Source organism: Spea bombifrons, chromosome 1 (genome assembly GCF_027358695.1).
Source record: "Spea bombifrons isolate aSpeBom1 chromosome 1, aSpeBom1.2.pri, whole genome shotgun sequence".
Classification (NCBI taxonomy): Eukaryota; Metazoa; Chordata; class Amphibia; order Anura; family Pelobatidae; genus Spea; species Spea bombifrons.
The window spans coordinates 149036392-149052946 of record NC_071087.1 but is presented as its reverse complement, the minus strand read 5'-3'; the positions used below and the strand labels follow the sequence as shown (position 1 = coordinate 149052946).

The following is a 16555-nucleotide window of genomic DNA, read 5'->3' as shown; positions in this document are numbered from 1 at the left end:
CAAAATAGTATGTGTGGAGGACGCTGCATTAAGGCTTCTAGATTGTAAACTCGTTTGAGCAGGGCCCTCCTCACCTGTTTTCTCTGTAAGTCAAACTGTTATGTTACATAGACGACAAAGGAAGGGATTATAGACGACAAAGGAAGGTATTCTTTACAGTGAGGACAATAAAGGTATGGAATTCACTGCCAAGGGAGGTGGTGTTACCTTCAAAAGGGGTCTCGATATTTTCTCAGGCATGACATACAGGGATATAAATAAAATAACATTAATATTTTAGAGCTTCTTGATTCAAGGAGAAATCTGATTGCCTCTTGGAGTCCAGAAGGAATTTTTTCCCCTGATGGCAGAATTTGAAGTAGCTTAATTAGGGTTTTTTTCCCCTTCTTTTGGATCAAGAATAGGAAGGTTAGGTAGAAGGGTTGAACTTGATGGACTTAGGTCTTTCAACCTTATGAACTATGTAACTATGTACAGTGTACAGTGCTACGGAATTTGATGGCGCTATATAAACAATAAATTATACCGGTAATAATAATATGGGAACATGATATCAAAAACATAGAAAAAGCTCAGCTGCTATGGGTTAACATAAATGTGGTTATCTTAGATATACAGTGGGGCAAAAAAGTATTTAGTCAGCCACCAATTGTGCAAGTTCTCCCACTTACAAAGATGAGAGAGGCCTATAATTTTCACCATAGGTACACTTCAACTATGAGAGACAGAATGAGACAACAAAGTCCATAAATCACTCCAGGACCTTGAAATGCTTCTTAAGAAGCCACTCCTTCGTTGCCCGGGCGGTGTGTTTGGGATCATTGTCATGCTGAAAGACCTAGCCACATTTCATCTTCAATGCCCTTGCTGATGGAAGGAGGTTTTCACTCAAAATCTCACGATACATGGCCCCATTCATTCTTTCCTTTACACGGATCAGTCGTCCTGGTCCCTTTGCTGAAAATCAGCCCCAAAGCATGATGTTTCCACCCCCATGCTTCACCGTAGGTATGGTGTTCTTTGGATGCAACTCAGCATTCTTTCTCCTCCAAACACGACGAGTTGAGTTTCTACCAAAAAGTTCTACCTTGGTTTCATCTGACCATCCTCTTCTGGATCATTCAAATGCTCTCTAGCAAACTTCAGACGGGCCCGGACATGTACTGGCTTAAGCAGGGGGACACGTCTGGCACTGCATGATTTGAGTCCTGGCGGCGTAGTGTGTTACTGATGGTAGCCTTTGTTACTTTGGTCCCAGCTCTCTGCAGGTCATTCACTAGGTCCCCCAGTGTGGTTCTGGGATTTTTGCTCACCGTTCTTGTGATCATTATAACACCACGGGGTGAGATCTTGCGTGGAGCCCCAGATCGAGGGAGATTATCAGTGGTCGTGTATGTCTTCCATTTTCAAATAATTGCTCCCACAGTTGATTTCTTCACACCAAGCTGCTTGTCTATTGCAGATTCAGTCTTCCCAGCCTGGTGCAGGTCTACAATTTTGTTTCTGGTGTCCTTCGACAGCTCTTTGGTCTTGGCCATAGTGGGGTTTGGAGTGTGACTGTTTGAGGTTGTGGACAGGTGTCTTTTATACTGATAACAAGTTCAAACAGGTGCCATAGAGGAGACTCTTAAAGAAGATGTTACAGGTCTGTGAGAGCCAGATATTTTGCTTGTTTGTAGGTGACCAAATACTTAATTTACCAATAAATTCATTAGAAATCCTACAATGTGATTTCCTGTATTCTTCCCCCCTATTCTGTCTCTCATAGTTGAAGTGTACCTATGGTGAAAATTACAGGCCTCTCTCATCTTTTTAAGTGGGAGAACTTGCACAATTGGTGGCTGACTAAATACTTTTTTGCCCCACTGTATAAGGCTACAGGCATGCCTTCCTTCTAGGGGTGACAATATAGATAAAATTGAAGTTTAAAACTTGTTAACCAGCAGGAGAGGATCCTGGTGTTAGATGCCCTATGCAAGAATTTTGGATCTTTCTCAAACAAAAGAACTAATTTTCTTTATGCACAACTATAAATTCCAATTGTATGTTAACAAGTGTCATAATGTGTATAAATGTGGAACATACCTGTCTGTTTCACACTGTAGACCTTTAATGGAGAACCCAATGACAAATAGGGGTCATAAACATAAACTGTTTATAGGGTAGTATATTCCATATGTGATTGAGTCAGGATGTGAATTGGTGTATAGAGGAATTGAGAATGTCAGATATTTCAAAATGGCCCATTCTTTTGAGGAAGTACCATGCAAATAGGTTTAGGAGATGGCACGAGTCTATTAAAATTACTGCTGAAACTGTTCCTCATTTTGTTATAATATGCCCTTTAAGATATGCATATCTGGGTATTTCAGATGTGGTGTCCTTGTTAATAACTGTATCCTGAGGTGACCCTGAGGTTCTTAAAATATACTGTGTGGCCTACAGAGTTTGTCCATTTACCCAGGATTGGTATAAAAACCCTACGAGAAGATATAAAAATACCATACATAGTATCCTGTAGAATATACACAATGAATCCTTTATATATAATATTGAGGTTATGGTCCATTTTATGAGCAGTTGCAGAGCATTGACCATTCAGTTTTTTTATATTATTGATGCTTGTTTCATGGCATTTTATGTTACAATCCAGTTTTTACAGAGTGATCCCGGAAAATAAAATAAAAAATGCATAAAATACCCTGACTGCCTTATGGTGTATTACAGAGCTGTAAAAAGATGAATCTGGACTAAAACTGACACCCTAACTCCCTCTAGATTGTAAGCTCCTTTGAGCAGGGCCCTCCTCACCTGTTGTTTCTGTAAGTCAAATTGTTATGTTACATACTACTTGTTATGTCCTGTCTACCCATTATACAGCGCTAAGGAATTTGATGGCGCTATATAAAACAATAAATAATAATACATAAATATCTTTTTGTATCTACATACATTATATGGACAAAAGTATTGAGACACCTGACCATTACACCAACATGGACTTTGATGACATCACATTCTAAATACAGAGACATTAATATGTATGTAGTTGACCCCCCCCCCATTGTAGCTATAACAGCTTCCACTCTTCTTGGAGATTTGGGAGCGTTTCTGTGGGAATTTTTGCTTATCCATCCAGTAAAGCGTTTGTGAGGTCAGGCACTGATGTTGGACGAGACCTGTCTCGCAATCTCCGATCCATTTATTCCCAAAGGTGTTGGGATGGGGTTGAGGTCAGGGCTCTGTGCCGGCCAGTTATTATTATTATTATTATTATTATTATCTTTTATTTATATAGCGCCAACAGTTTACGCAGCGCTTAATACAATGCATATATTCAAGGGTTATGACAAGAATTGACAGACTAAGACAAACTGATACATTAGGTGCAGAGAGCTCTTTCACACCAAACTCATTCAATTATGTCTTTATGGACCTTGCTTTGTGCACCACTATATGGACAAAAGTATTGGGACATGCCTCTTAATTGAAATCAGGGTTTGGTCCCCTTACTACCAGTGTAGGAACATTTTAAGCAAGGTCCATATAGACATGGTTGGATGAGTTGGTGTGGAAGAATTTGACTTGCTGCACGCAGAGCCCTGACCTCAACCCCATCGAACACCTTTGGGATGAACTGAAACAGAAATTGCATCTGTCCTCTATTGGATGAATGCACAAAATTCTCACAGAAACACTCCAAAATCTTGTGGAAAGCCATCCCAGAAGAGTGAAAGCTGTTACAGCTGCAAGGGGGGGCTACTACACATTAATATCCATGTATATAGAATGCAATGTCAGCAAAATCCTTGTTGGTGTAATGGTCAGGTGTATCTTTCTATTAATATATGCACAAATTGCAGTTGGCTATTTTATAATATTTTAACCTTAAGGCAATCCTATGTTGATAAATGATATTGACAATTCATGATATACAGTATCTGCAGTTTTAACTGGCAAGCTCAATAGCTATTTCCTCCCATAACGCATATACATCTGTGTACATTAACCAGACGATAGAAACACCCAGTTAGCTCATTTGTGATGTTGACTGTAAAACAATCCATTTTGACTGCTTTGATGGGAATGATTAGAACCACTTTGCGATCTGTATTCTTCCAGTAAAGCGATCTGGCAAAACATTACTGCAATGTCATAGTCTATAATATAGTGGTTTAGCATCTGTTAACTTGTTTTTGAATTTGTTACCTGTGGCAATGTGTGTTTGACATGTATTTATGATTGCCAGGCATTCTCTGCATTTTTTATGGACTGGGCTAGACTCCAAGTGCATTTAATAATTGCTGGGAATGTTTAATAAGAGGATGCACTGCAGTTCAATGAAATCTTATAATGCTAATGCAATTAAGTGTCGTGACACCCTGTCATCCCAAGTTATGAAACAAGCTGATATATTTAATGTTGCATTTTAAAGCTAAAATACAATATACTAAGTCCATCAACTTCAACCCTTTTACTTATCTTTCCTGCTTTTTTAAAAAAAAACTTCTTTATTACACGGAGAAGACGAAGCATATAACATAAGAACAAAGTTGCATATAGACATGTTGACGTGTTGACATAAAAGACATATACAGATACAAGCGATGTACAATTCCAGTATGGCATACAGTGCAAAGAATAATTTTGGAGACCGAAAGTAAAGTTAGGCGGATGATCATGGAATCAACCATAAGGCATAAAAAAAATCCCCATTCCCCAAAGATGTTATTACCTCTACAGATGCAAAACCTCGGGCCACAACATGTACGTATCCCGCCCATCAATGAGATCAAAACCCTGGTATGGGGCGAGTACCTTTCAAGACCTGAAGGCAATACAATTCTGTGGTATTAAATGTTTGAAATAACGACAGCCTGGTATCACTATCCAGTGTCGCGATAAATGGGGACCAACGGTTAAACAGAAATTTTACTTTGCTCTCTTTATGAAGAACGGCTTGAAGCCAATCCATTTGAAACAAAAAGCGCAACCGCGACAGGACCAGAGGTAACATGGAGGAGCAATCCATTGTGACAATATTGCCCATTTTGCCACTGCCGAGAGAGTGAGCAATAGAGATTTAGCTCTCGCTACTGGGGGAGGAACATGTTCGGGAGTATACCAAAAATTGCCCATTCTACAGAAATTACAAAACGAATGCCCAGAGTGTCTGTGATGTACAATTGCAGTGTGTCCCAAAATGGGACAATAGAGCTACAGGACCATAGGCCATGAAGAAGATCGGCCTCAGGTAAGTGGCACTTTAAACACCGGGAATGATCTGATAAGCCCATTAAAAACCGGAGCTTGGGGGTGACATATGCTTTATGCAAGATCTTAAGGGACATTTCACTATAGTCCCTAGACACCAAGACTTTAGAATTGCATGTGTACGCCTGGAGAACCTGTTTTGGACTCGGATTCGGAAAATCAGCTTTCCAGAAGGTAATACCTCTTCTTTGGGACCCCCCAATCGATGATTGATCAGATTATATATTGTAGACATTGTGAGCATTGTGGTGGAGGATAATATCGTTATCTGGTCTAAGGGGTTGTTGGAATTAGCCCCAGAAAGGTAAGGAAGTAGTGTGTTAACATAGTTACGGAGCTGTAGTGAATAGGGTGAATCTGAATAGTAGAGTATTTAGATTAGAACCACAAGAAGGACAATAATTTACCCTCTCGTGGGTCAAGGAAGTCACCAATGGCACGACCCCCCGCCCAGACGAGTCGTCTAAAGACAACATCCTCCCTGCCATGCTGAAACTGCGGGTTACGAACTAGGGGCAAGAACCGGGAATAATGAACCTCCAAGCCCAGGCGACGTCTAACACGCTCCCAGGCCTTCAATGTATGATATGACAACAGATTGGAGACAACATCTGATGGCAGGTTAACTTTAGACAGATGCAGGAGAGAGGCCAAAGAAATGGTTGCCACGCAGCCAATCCGCCACATCTTCCCTGCTTTTTATCCAAAGGGAGGCAAAAAAAAAAAAAACTAATTAAGCTATTTTACAGATTTTGCCACTTAGGGGGAAAAATCTTTCTTGACTCCAAAATGATATCAGATTTCTTCTTGGATCCATTAGCTCTAAATATAAATGTTTGTTCTAATATTTATAGCCCTGTATGTTCTGCTTCTCTAAAAATATATCCAGACTCTTTTTGAAGACATCCATTGTATTTAATAGCACCACCTCTCTTGGCAGGTAATTCAATACCTTTATTGCTCTTACTGTAAAGAATCTCTTTCTTTGTTGTCTATGAAATCTTTGCTCTTCCAGTCTCAGAGAATTAACTCTTGTTCTTTGTACATATCTATTAATGAACAGGTAACTCTTTATATTGGTCATGCACATATTTATACAACATTATAATATCCCTTCAAAGGCGCCCATTTTCTAGCATATATAAATGGAACTTTTTAGACTCTTCATAACTAAGATCTCTTAATCCAATTATTATTATTATTATTATTATTATTATTATTATGTTTTATTTATATAGTGCCAACAATTTACACAGCGCTTCTTACAATACATATATTCAAGCGCTGAATTCAATATTGAAAGCGCTGCCATATTGCCCTGGGCAACTTAGGGCAAAGTGATGCCTGCATTTTCCACTGGATTATGTCCGCAAAGATGCGGACAAAGATAGAAGATTGAAGATAGCAGATACAAGATAGAAAAGAAGAGAGTCGGCAGAGAAGTGGAAGTGGTCGGCAGAGAAGGTATGGAAACATTTAGAGAGCGTGAGAGAGAGCGTGAACAAGAATGAGAGAGAATGAGTGAGAGTGTATGTGGGCCTACATATTTAGGACAAATAGTCAGAGCTTTTTGCTTAGTTTTCCTCTGATTTGTGTGGGGGTCTGGCCTCAATTACGTGAGTTCATACGAATCGAATTTACCAATTTGCACGAATCCGAATGCACAATCTAGTTTTCACATACTTTAAAAGGAACCTAAGCAATCATATAGTACATACAGCATAATTACAAACATTCTCCTTTCCAAGGCTCAATAAGACTTGTGATGTAACATTAGGACTTTCCCACGATGTCCCTCAATGCAGTCTTACATGCATGGCACCCAATACTGGAATTGTGTAGCGATGTGGGCAGCACAGACCCTGCAGGGACAGATGGCAGTTGGATCATAAGCCCAGTCGCTGAGACTGTCCTAGACTGTTGGCAGCCTTAAAATATTAGGTAGAAAATTATTATAGTACTCAAACATTTAAAGTAGCAAAGCTGTTCTAAAACAGCCAAATATGGCATGGACAGTTGCAATAAAACACTAGTAAAAAATGTAAATGTCTCCAAACTATTTTTTTCTGTCATCTGCTTTGTCTGTCATGTATTTATCGATGATCTCCTAAAACATTTCCAATTTTGATCAATCTACATTTTTTCAACCAGATTAGTGTGTTGAAATTCATGTTAATAGTTTTACCCTTTTAGCTTTTGTTTAAATGTAAAAATCTCTTTTAGTATTTTGTTTGCTTTGGACCTCTGGAATACTCACAACAGCTGAGACCCTCCATGGTAGGGAAGTTTCAGGGTCTGATCTACCCTCCAAAACAAGTATATTTGGCAGTTAATTATTTGTTTATTTTATAAACTATTTTAAATTATGTTGTACAAAGTAGTTCTGCAGTTAGGGGTAAGGTGTTTCTAACCTAGAACCATAGGGCATTTGTCTTTAATTTGTCAGTTAATTTCCAATATGTCTGATTGTATTACCATCCTGCTAGTAAATCGTCATCTGCAGACCAGGAGGCTGCCAAAACGCTGCGCTATTTCCTTATGGCAATGCTAATGAAGTCCGTTCCTCCATAGGCTTTCATTAGTCACAGAGTCAGGCTGGGTGATAAAGACTTTGTCATTTAATTTTTTAGTACAAGCCAGTAGGATAAGGACTCAGGGTGTTTGTCTAGTAGATTTGGCTAAAACAACAGAGCAAGAACGCATACGCATGGCTAATATGCAGCTGCCTGAAAAAATATAATAACACAATATCATTTGATATTTGCTTTGTTTTGTTTTAAATTTTATTGGACAATTAAAGTAAATGATTGAATTTAAAAAATAAATACAATTTAATATGCATAATGTCAATTGACCAATATCTTTAAAAGCTTCTGCAATAGTTTCACATATTTTTGGCATGGGAGATCGCAAAATAATAACTTATAAAAATGATTACCTTTTAAAAAATAGTAAAAACATAAATTATATTCTTTCTCAAGGATAGATACAAGTTTCTCACATCGATTCTTGCCTTGCAGATTGAGATATATTGAGATACATAAAATACACTGTATAACTCCATGTTTCTGACCACCAATTAGTCACTGGGATCCAGTTTCTTTGGAGATTGCATAAGGCTTTCTGTTGCATTGTGCCCTTTCTGGCTTGGAATGGCTGGGAGCACTCGAGTTGATCTGAGAGGTTCTCGTCTTAGAACAGGCAAGAAGGAGTAAAGCGAGTGACTCTGGGGTTTAGAGATGATTAACGGTGATAGATTAGGTCCAATTCTTAAAGAGTTTGAAGGCAGAGACATAGACTTCTTGACACCCTGACAGACTTGACCAGATGGCAACTGGACTGGAAAAAGGAAAGATATTTACAGTATTTATTGGTTGTGATCAGAAACATGGCACACGCCAACTGGTAGATTGTATTGGGTTAGACTTACAGGGGAACTGTCAACATCACCGATTTTAGCTTGTAATATTGACACCACTGCGAAACATTATATGAGCTATAAACTCTGATTGTGTATATCGCTGATAATGACTTATGTAAGAGATACAAATCATATTATAATATCCCTTTACTTGTATAGTTTCAACAGTTTCTCAAAGCTTTGGCAGTGTATGGGGTCTGCCAAACTCACACAGAATGACATTGATACATAAAGCAAAGACGGTGCAATGCTCGTGCAAAATGAATGATTTTATACTGCACACACTCTAAATGATTAGGTATCTGATACATAGAAACATAGAATTTGATGGCAGGTAAGACCCATTCCGGCATCTAGCCTGCTCCTTTTTCCTGACCCACTTCATCATATCTATTCACATCTCATGCACTTTTCTGTCCTGAAGCTCTTTCTAGTTAGGTGACCCCACTGCGCTCCTGCCTCCACGTGTGTTCCAGTCTAAATTGGCCCCGTTTGAAGGATTAGTGTTAGAAGGGGTGTTTGCGATTGCACCCCCTGCCTCTACCACTAGTCCACCCCTGAATATATTTTATATTGTTCCCCCAACAAAATCTGATTCTACATTAAAGGAACAGTCATGCAAAGCCAAAATTTGTTAAAATGCTTATTGAGATGTACATTTCCCAGAATATTTTAAATTATGGGCAAAAACTGTGTTTTAAAACTCCTCCAGCTATATCAGGAAAATGTAAATTTATGCAATCATTATTTTATCAGACATATTTATTTACAGATCTGAATTCACCTGCTAGTTTGAGAACAAAGAATAAAAAATACTCAAATTATTTAAATTGGTGTTTCAAATAGAGCAGTTTGTATCATTTCACCGTAAGCACCAAAACTTAAACGTGAAAGTAGAACAAAAACAAACAATTAACACTATAAAATACAGAACCTTGTGAAGTATTATGACCGTGGGCTCCTTCATCTCAAACAGACAAAGAAACAAAGAAGTAACTGACAAATATTAATTTAGCAAAATGTAAAAACGAATATATTTTCATGAATTTGTATTGAACCAATTAGTCAAATTTTCTAAACCATTGTTGATGAGTTTTGATTCTTGTAATGCTTTAATGTTGTGATTTTTATGAAGGTCTGAAACTCGGATTTAAATGAATTTGAAATATTTGTTTATTCCTTGATTTTGTTTACTTTCTGCACATAGACCAGTGTATTTCACATGATATAAAGGGCTTAGGAATCTGGAGTAAGAAGAGTCAGACCACCAAGACATTCTTTCTTCTTTTGTGAGAATGGTGGCTCTCGCTACAGACACAAATGCATTTCTTCATAGTACTTTATACAAAGTATTTCTATTATATATTGAAAAGAAAAGCATAGTTGCTTTTTATATGAATGGGTAGAAAAGGTGACACACAGCTGTAACGGACCATGGATTTACTGAAAGCAAAGTAAAAGAAGGTCTAAGGGACACCCATGCAAAACTTTTTTTTATTTAGGTTTTTATTCTCTTTTGCTTCAAGTAACCGAGAAATACTAAGGTACCCGGGCCGGGGGGTCTCCGTGTAGGAATATAATGCCTTTTTGATGCAGATGCAGACAGTGTGCATGGACCACGAGGAAGCAGCAGAGCAGTAGACTACCCCCCCCAAGCAAACAAAGCTACTGTAGCTGGGAGGGGGCACCAAGTGTAGGTGTGTGACTTTTGAAGAGGCGACACTTTGCCGCCCCAAGCCCATTTTTTTTTTAAAGCGGAAGAGAGAGAGGGCGCCGAGTGGTTTTCGCTTACCAAGTTGTCAGTACCCGCTCGGCGCCCCTCTCTCTCCTCTCAGAGCCCTTTAGCTCGGTCTCGTCATTTCCGGCACTCAGCATTGTAAGCCGGCACCTAGACCGATCAGGGAGACTCGCTGCAGGACTGCTGAAAGGTAAGTACAAGGGGGGGATAGGGTAGATGGGAGGGAGGGAGAGGAAGGGTAGATAATGGGGGGGGGGCGGCATTTTACACTTCGCCCCAGGCGGCATTGTGTCTTGAGCCGGCCCTGTATATGAGTGTGTACATGTATAAGTGTCAATATATGCAAGTACATGTAAATGTGTGTATGTTAGTGTTTAAAATAAGATAATGATAATTATGTACGTATTAAACAGATTCAGATCTCCACTATGTGAACATGCATTTATGTTGGTATGTATGTGTGTGTATGTATATATATATATATGTGTCTGTGCATATTTGAGTATGTGCTTATGCATATATTAATGTATAAAATAGTGTAAGCGAGTTTAAGAGAAATCATATTCAGATGTATGTAAATAGATATGTATTCTGTATTCTACAGAAGCATTAGCCAGGAGGATGCCCGTTGGGCCACAGTCTTGTGATTGCCCCCAGGTCAGTGACTGCGAGCGCTCCACAGTGCATTTGCCACATACTGAAAAAAAGGTTCCCCTTTAAACGTTTAATTACTAATATTTTAGTTTATGTTTTTTGTAAAAAAAAATATTCCTCCAATTAAAAAAAGAGAAAAAAATTAAAATTTTTATTGCTTTACTTGCTTCTGACCTGTGGGTCAGAATCTGCCTTGTATTTTCAATTGGCAGCTCACTGACTGAGGGGGGATACATAGGAGTTGTTAAGCATCATATGAGAGATCTGCGGCTTTGCCCTGGGCTGTATAATATGTCCTCTATACTACCATGGAGATGTACAGCACAGAGTGAACGGGAATGAGTTGCTGAACTATACAATTTACTTACCTCTCTTAACACAGTGATCCGGTATTGGAGCTAAATTATTCCGCACTATGTGGAATTCTTTCACCCTCTGTTTTTCCTGGGATGACTGTAGTACATGATGGCCTACAAGCAAAGTGAGATTATACAGTGAGATAACCGGAGCATTTACAGAGTCAGGCAATAGTGACCCTTGTTTAATAACCAATTCATGAGACATGAGGAACAAAATATTGTATAGAAACACAGCACGTGCAGGATGATGCAATTCTTGTTATTAAAATAATACCCGTAATAAGTTTGCCAAACTCACACATGTCATTTTAGATAAATGAGGTTTATTTATTTTTCTAATCTGTAATTACCATTAAAAGCCATAATAATAACAATAATCCGTGCATGCTTATAGGTTCTGGTTCTGATGATGGGGTTAACTTTATGGACTTGGAACAAGGGGGGGGGGCTGGAAAAACCTCTACCTCCTTATCAAAGGACTACCAGTTAGGACTGACATCAATGCAAATGGTCTGCAGTAACATGAGCCATGTCAGACACAACATTCTGGAAAGATAAGATGGATACTCTTGGAGTCTTCACCAGAGGTCAGGGAGCTCAGGGACTCCTTACTTTAGGCTAATTTGTGCCTCCTATAATTGGTATATGGGGAAAGTGACATTTCCTCTGTAATATGTTGCTAAGTGGCTTATCAACATAACTAATTATATGATTTTTGTAAATTACATGATTATGGTGAAAAGTGACCCAAAAGTGAACCTGGTTGTGTAATTTCAGAACATTTCTAATTTACCTGTATATGTATTTTCCATCTGAGGAAGGCGAGGAGGACATAGACTCTCCAAATGATTACATTTTTTATGTAAAGCGTGGTCCATGATGACTTTGTCTTGGCGCGGTGAAGTCCATGCATTATTAGATAGGATTTGGTTTGCTGCTACATTCCAAGGATTGTCTTGCAAAGTTTTGCAACTAACTTTATTGTCAAATAAATCATGCTCGCTTTTACTCTTTTGAGATCTGTGTGCAAAATAAAATGCATTTCCTTGCGTTGCATTAGTCACACTTTGTGATGATGTTAAAAACGTTTGTCCGAGAGTAATCGGTGGGAGACTCTGTGTTCTTATTGGGGGAAGACCTTTGCAGTTTTGCTTATTTTCTGGTAAAAGATATTTCTGGGACTCCATAGTTCTCTTTTTGCAATTGACTGAATTTACTATCTCCTCTGGTGGATCTTTACAGTTTGTGTCCAGAATGCAGTCAAAGGTGGTAATAATGTCATCGACCTCTGAGGTCTCTTCTCCATACCTGAGTTTGTCTTTCTGGTGTGCTTTTTTATCTGCTTTCTTTTTCTTGCAAGAAAATATCTGATTTAGCACAGTGAGACGTCCTTCTTTCCTCATGGCTTTACTGCCTGGTGATGTAAGAGTCTGAAAGGGGTCTGGTCTGCTGGAATTATATTATTTGAGAGTTAGTGGAAATATCAAGAAATGCATGCGGAAAATGTACGGTATAATGTTTAGAAGAGGTTGTGTTGAATTTTGTTTTTGGAATTGAGTTTCCATTTATTGTTTGTTGTATACGTAATATAATAAGCTAAAATTGAGTCAGGCAATATATTTTAGTTCAAAAGATCAGTATATGGTGGGGAAAAAAATCAGCTCATGGCATTTACAGTGGATTTTTGTGTACGGCAAGCTGAGTTGGTCTTTGTAAATGCAATGGGATAAAATGTAATAATATCACTCACGCATTGCTGTTTAATGAATTAGCCTAAAATACATTTATCTCACACAAAATATGCCCATTGTCCAGCGAGGTCCAAAACACAAGGTAAGCTCATTTGAGCCGGGCCCTCCTCACCTGTTGTTTCTGTCATCTTGTTATGTTATATACTACTTGCTATGTCCTGTCTACCCTTTGTGCAGTGCTATATAACACCATTATTAATAATGTAAAGGACTTGTGTGCATGTAGCTAGAGATACACTTTTGGACCACAAGGCATGACCCTAAAAAACTAGCTTTTCTCTTAGTAGATCTGGCATTGAAACATGGAAATTCTGCACAACTACATAATTAAACGAACAGAGACAGATGGTACAGAGGGTCCTGCTAGCCAGAGCTTACGGTCATTCTCCAGAGTGCATTTGTTTGTTTCGTTTACTTTTCACTACATTAGCAGACAAAAGGTGTTTCACGGATTGGAAAATTACCTATTTTCCTGGGAAAGCAGTTTAATGCAAGCTGTGTGACCACAGTACATGGCATATGTCAAGGGAGTATTCTCATTGATATCCCTGGGGTTAATATCCACACCAAGGTTTAAAAGTGTCTGGACACATTCTGATTTGCCTGCTGCTGCCGCCCAGTGCAATGGAGTCCTAGAACGGTAATTAAACAAAACAAAAAGAGAAACTAAATTACTCACGGCTTCACCATCTACAAGCGCATAAACAAGAAACCTGTCAATATCCCTAATCAGATATTGTGATGTGTTTATTTAGTTAGTATGTAGCAATAATTTGCTACGACGATGTGCCCACCAACCCTCTGCCATTGAACTCAAATAAATTGAAATAGTTTGTAATCTAAAACAAATACCTCTGTAACAATTACATGTTGAAATGCTAACGCCTGAGTTGGACAGGTGCGGTTAGTGTTGAAACTTTCAGTGTGGTAACAATGTTTTACACTTTGAGATATCAAGCGCTATACAGAACATTTTGCTTTCACTGTTTACCTGTCATCCACATCTAGAGCCTGCAGGTTGCATTCGGGGACTCTGGCCAGCTCACAGATAATGTCGCTGTAACCCGCAGCAGCCGCTATATGCATACATGTCTTCCCATTCTCATCATCATAGTTGATCGTGGACTGACCCTGCTGATGATCCAGGATGATTGAGCACAGAGCTCTGTTTCCACTCTGAAAGCACAGTATAAGGGAAAAGCTATGGGGACATTTTGTTAACTAATTCTTATAGTAATTAACACCTGGCATTTGCCCCAGGGCCCATGGTAGCATGGGCATACATGATAACTAAGTTATAGTTGAAAAGAGGGGCAGAGTTCCAATTTCTTAATTCTTGCCCCAGATCCCAAATTTGACCAGTCCAAATCCATTTTGCTTTATAATGTCTATTTTTTCTATTTTACATTGGTACACTGTCTAACCTCTCATGTCTGACCAAATGGGGATTTTAGACTTTTCCAGTTCTAAGCTGTTTTTAAAATTATTAAATAACGTATTTTCTAAATGTAGAAGTACCTTATTAGGTGAAAAGGCTTACATATATCCCTCCACAGTTTATTTATTTCTAGGCTGCTACACCATATACTGTATGTAAGCCACCTGTTTTACAGCCACAACTCCATCAATTCCGAGTGGACGATCTGTACATCTTAGCTAATCTGGCACCAGATACCACCTGTTTAGACCTTTAAAGAATGTTTCTACATTATTTAGGCAGTGAAATGCACTGTCGACATGGTCATCTGCCTGAAGCCCGTCCGGAATCTTCCAATTCAGGTCCTTTCCCCATGTTTCAAATGCCTTGAAATTGTTCATTGTATTACCCATCTTAATCGTTTGCAAGTATTTTGATATCGCTTTCATCGGTTATGGCTGGGCAAAGAAAGTTGAAAGAAGATCAAGAAATTTAGAGTTGTCAATTTTTAGATGTTTATTCAGAAAAGGATTTCACTCTGAAAAATGTCCTTGTTAGGCAGCGAGAAATCTGATTGTAGTTGGTAGAAGCCTTGGTTTCTGAATCTATAATGAGATCTCTTAAATATTCTATACCCAGGTCTCTTGACTGTTTGATATTCTCTATAATCCATTATAAGACATCTATTGGGAGACATTCTAGGACTTTATTCTGCATTTTATTAAAATCAAATGTATTCAAATAATTCATTAAAAATATTGGTGAAAAACTAAAGATTTAGTTGTGGTATTCCTATATCTATTATCTTTTCCTACTGTCCACAGAAGTGAAGATAATTTATAATATCTGATTCCATCGGGTACTAGCTTCCAAATTTAGCGTCCTCTTTTTTGATGAACTATCATACCGGCATTTAATATTAATTAAATGTTAAATGTTCAGGCTAAATACTTTATAGAATTCATTAGTAAATCCCCTTGGACCCAGTGCTTTAATAATCTTCAGATTATCTATAGCTCCAATAATCTTTTCCAGCATAAAGGGTTTATTAATTAAATTGAATTGATCTGACAACACCTTGGGCATTTTCTTCTTTTTATAGTATTCTTGCACATGAGCCTTTTGTTTATCAAATTGGAAATTATAAAGATCTTGATAAAATGTGTTGAATGCGGCACTATTTCTTTCTGGGGTCAAACATATCTCATCATTAGTTTTGATTTTTAAATATCCTCTGGAAAATCTTACCTTTTAGTTTATTAGCATTATTATCAGCTTTATTACTTTTATTAGACCTTTAAGTTTTAAATATTCCAAATTCTTATTCATTTATGTTGTTTTGGATTTCAGATCTTTGGCAAGATCTAGTTCTAGTTGGTGATTTTCTTGGATAGATTATTCAATAAATTTGAGATATTTTCTTTTTTGTTTAAGATATTATCATTTAAACACCAACTTGTCCTTTGCAGTTTTTTTTGTTAGCTGTGGCCAGTACCATAATTACCGCATTATGATCTAATCAAGTTATTTCTTGGATCAGGACCTTTTTTGACTCTATAATGTTTATCAAGAACCAATCTATTTTCAAATACGAACAAAGGGATTTAGAAGCGAGAATAATCTCTTTCCAAAGAGTGGTAAATATGACAGAAATCTAAAAAATCATATTTTTTCACAATTGATAAGCTTAATATTTTTAATTTTTACTCTCTCCTTTCAATTTTTTACAAAAATCTTATTGGACATCTAAAATACGATTGAATCATCCAGCTAACAAAATCCTGTTGGATTTTGTCAATTTTACTAAAGACATCAGGAGCATAGATATTAACTAAACAAAAACTGTATTTCTGGATCTTACAAAGTAAAATAACAAATCTTCCCCTTTCATCTCTCTCCTGATAATTAATTTTGATTCGTACATCTTAAGTAAATTATATG

General features: G+C 37.8%; 1 protein-coding gene across 1 annotated transcript in view; it reads right to left on the bottom strand.

Annotated features, from left to right (window-relative positions):
- Positions 1-8055: 8055 nt before the first annotated feature.
- ANKRD55 (ankyrin repeat domain 55) overlaps positions 8056-16555 on the bottom strand; it is a 30935-nt gene continuing 22435 nt past the window's right edge. Inside the window, exons 7-11 of the mRNA XM_053448057.1 lie at positions 14189-14373; positions 13662-13829; positions 12240-12895; positions 11456-11557; positions 8056-8613 (exon numbers count right to left, since the gene is read on the bottom strand). Coding sequence (XP_053304032.1) covers positions 8354-8613; positions 11456-11557; positions 12240-12895; positions 13662-13829; positions 14189-14373 — 1371 coding nt within the window. The 3' untranslated portion in view covers positions 8056-8353. The remainder of the gene's footprint in view (positions 8614-11455; positions 11558-12239; positions 12896-13661; positions 13830-14188; positions 14374-16555) is intronic.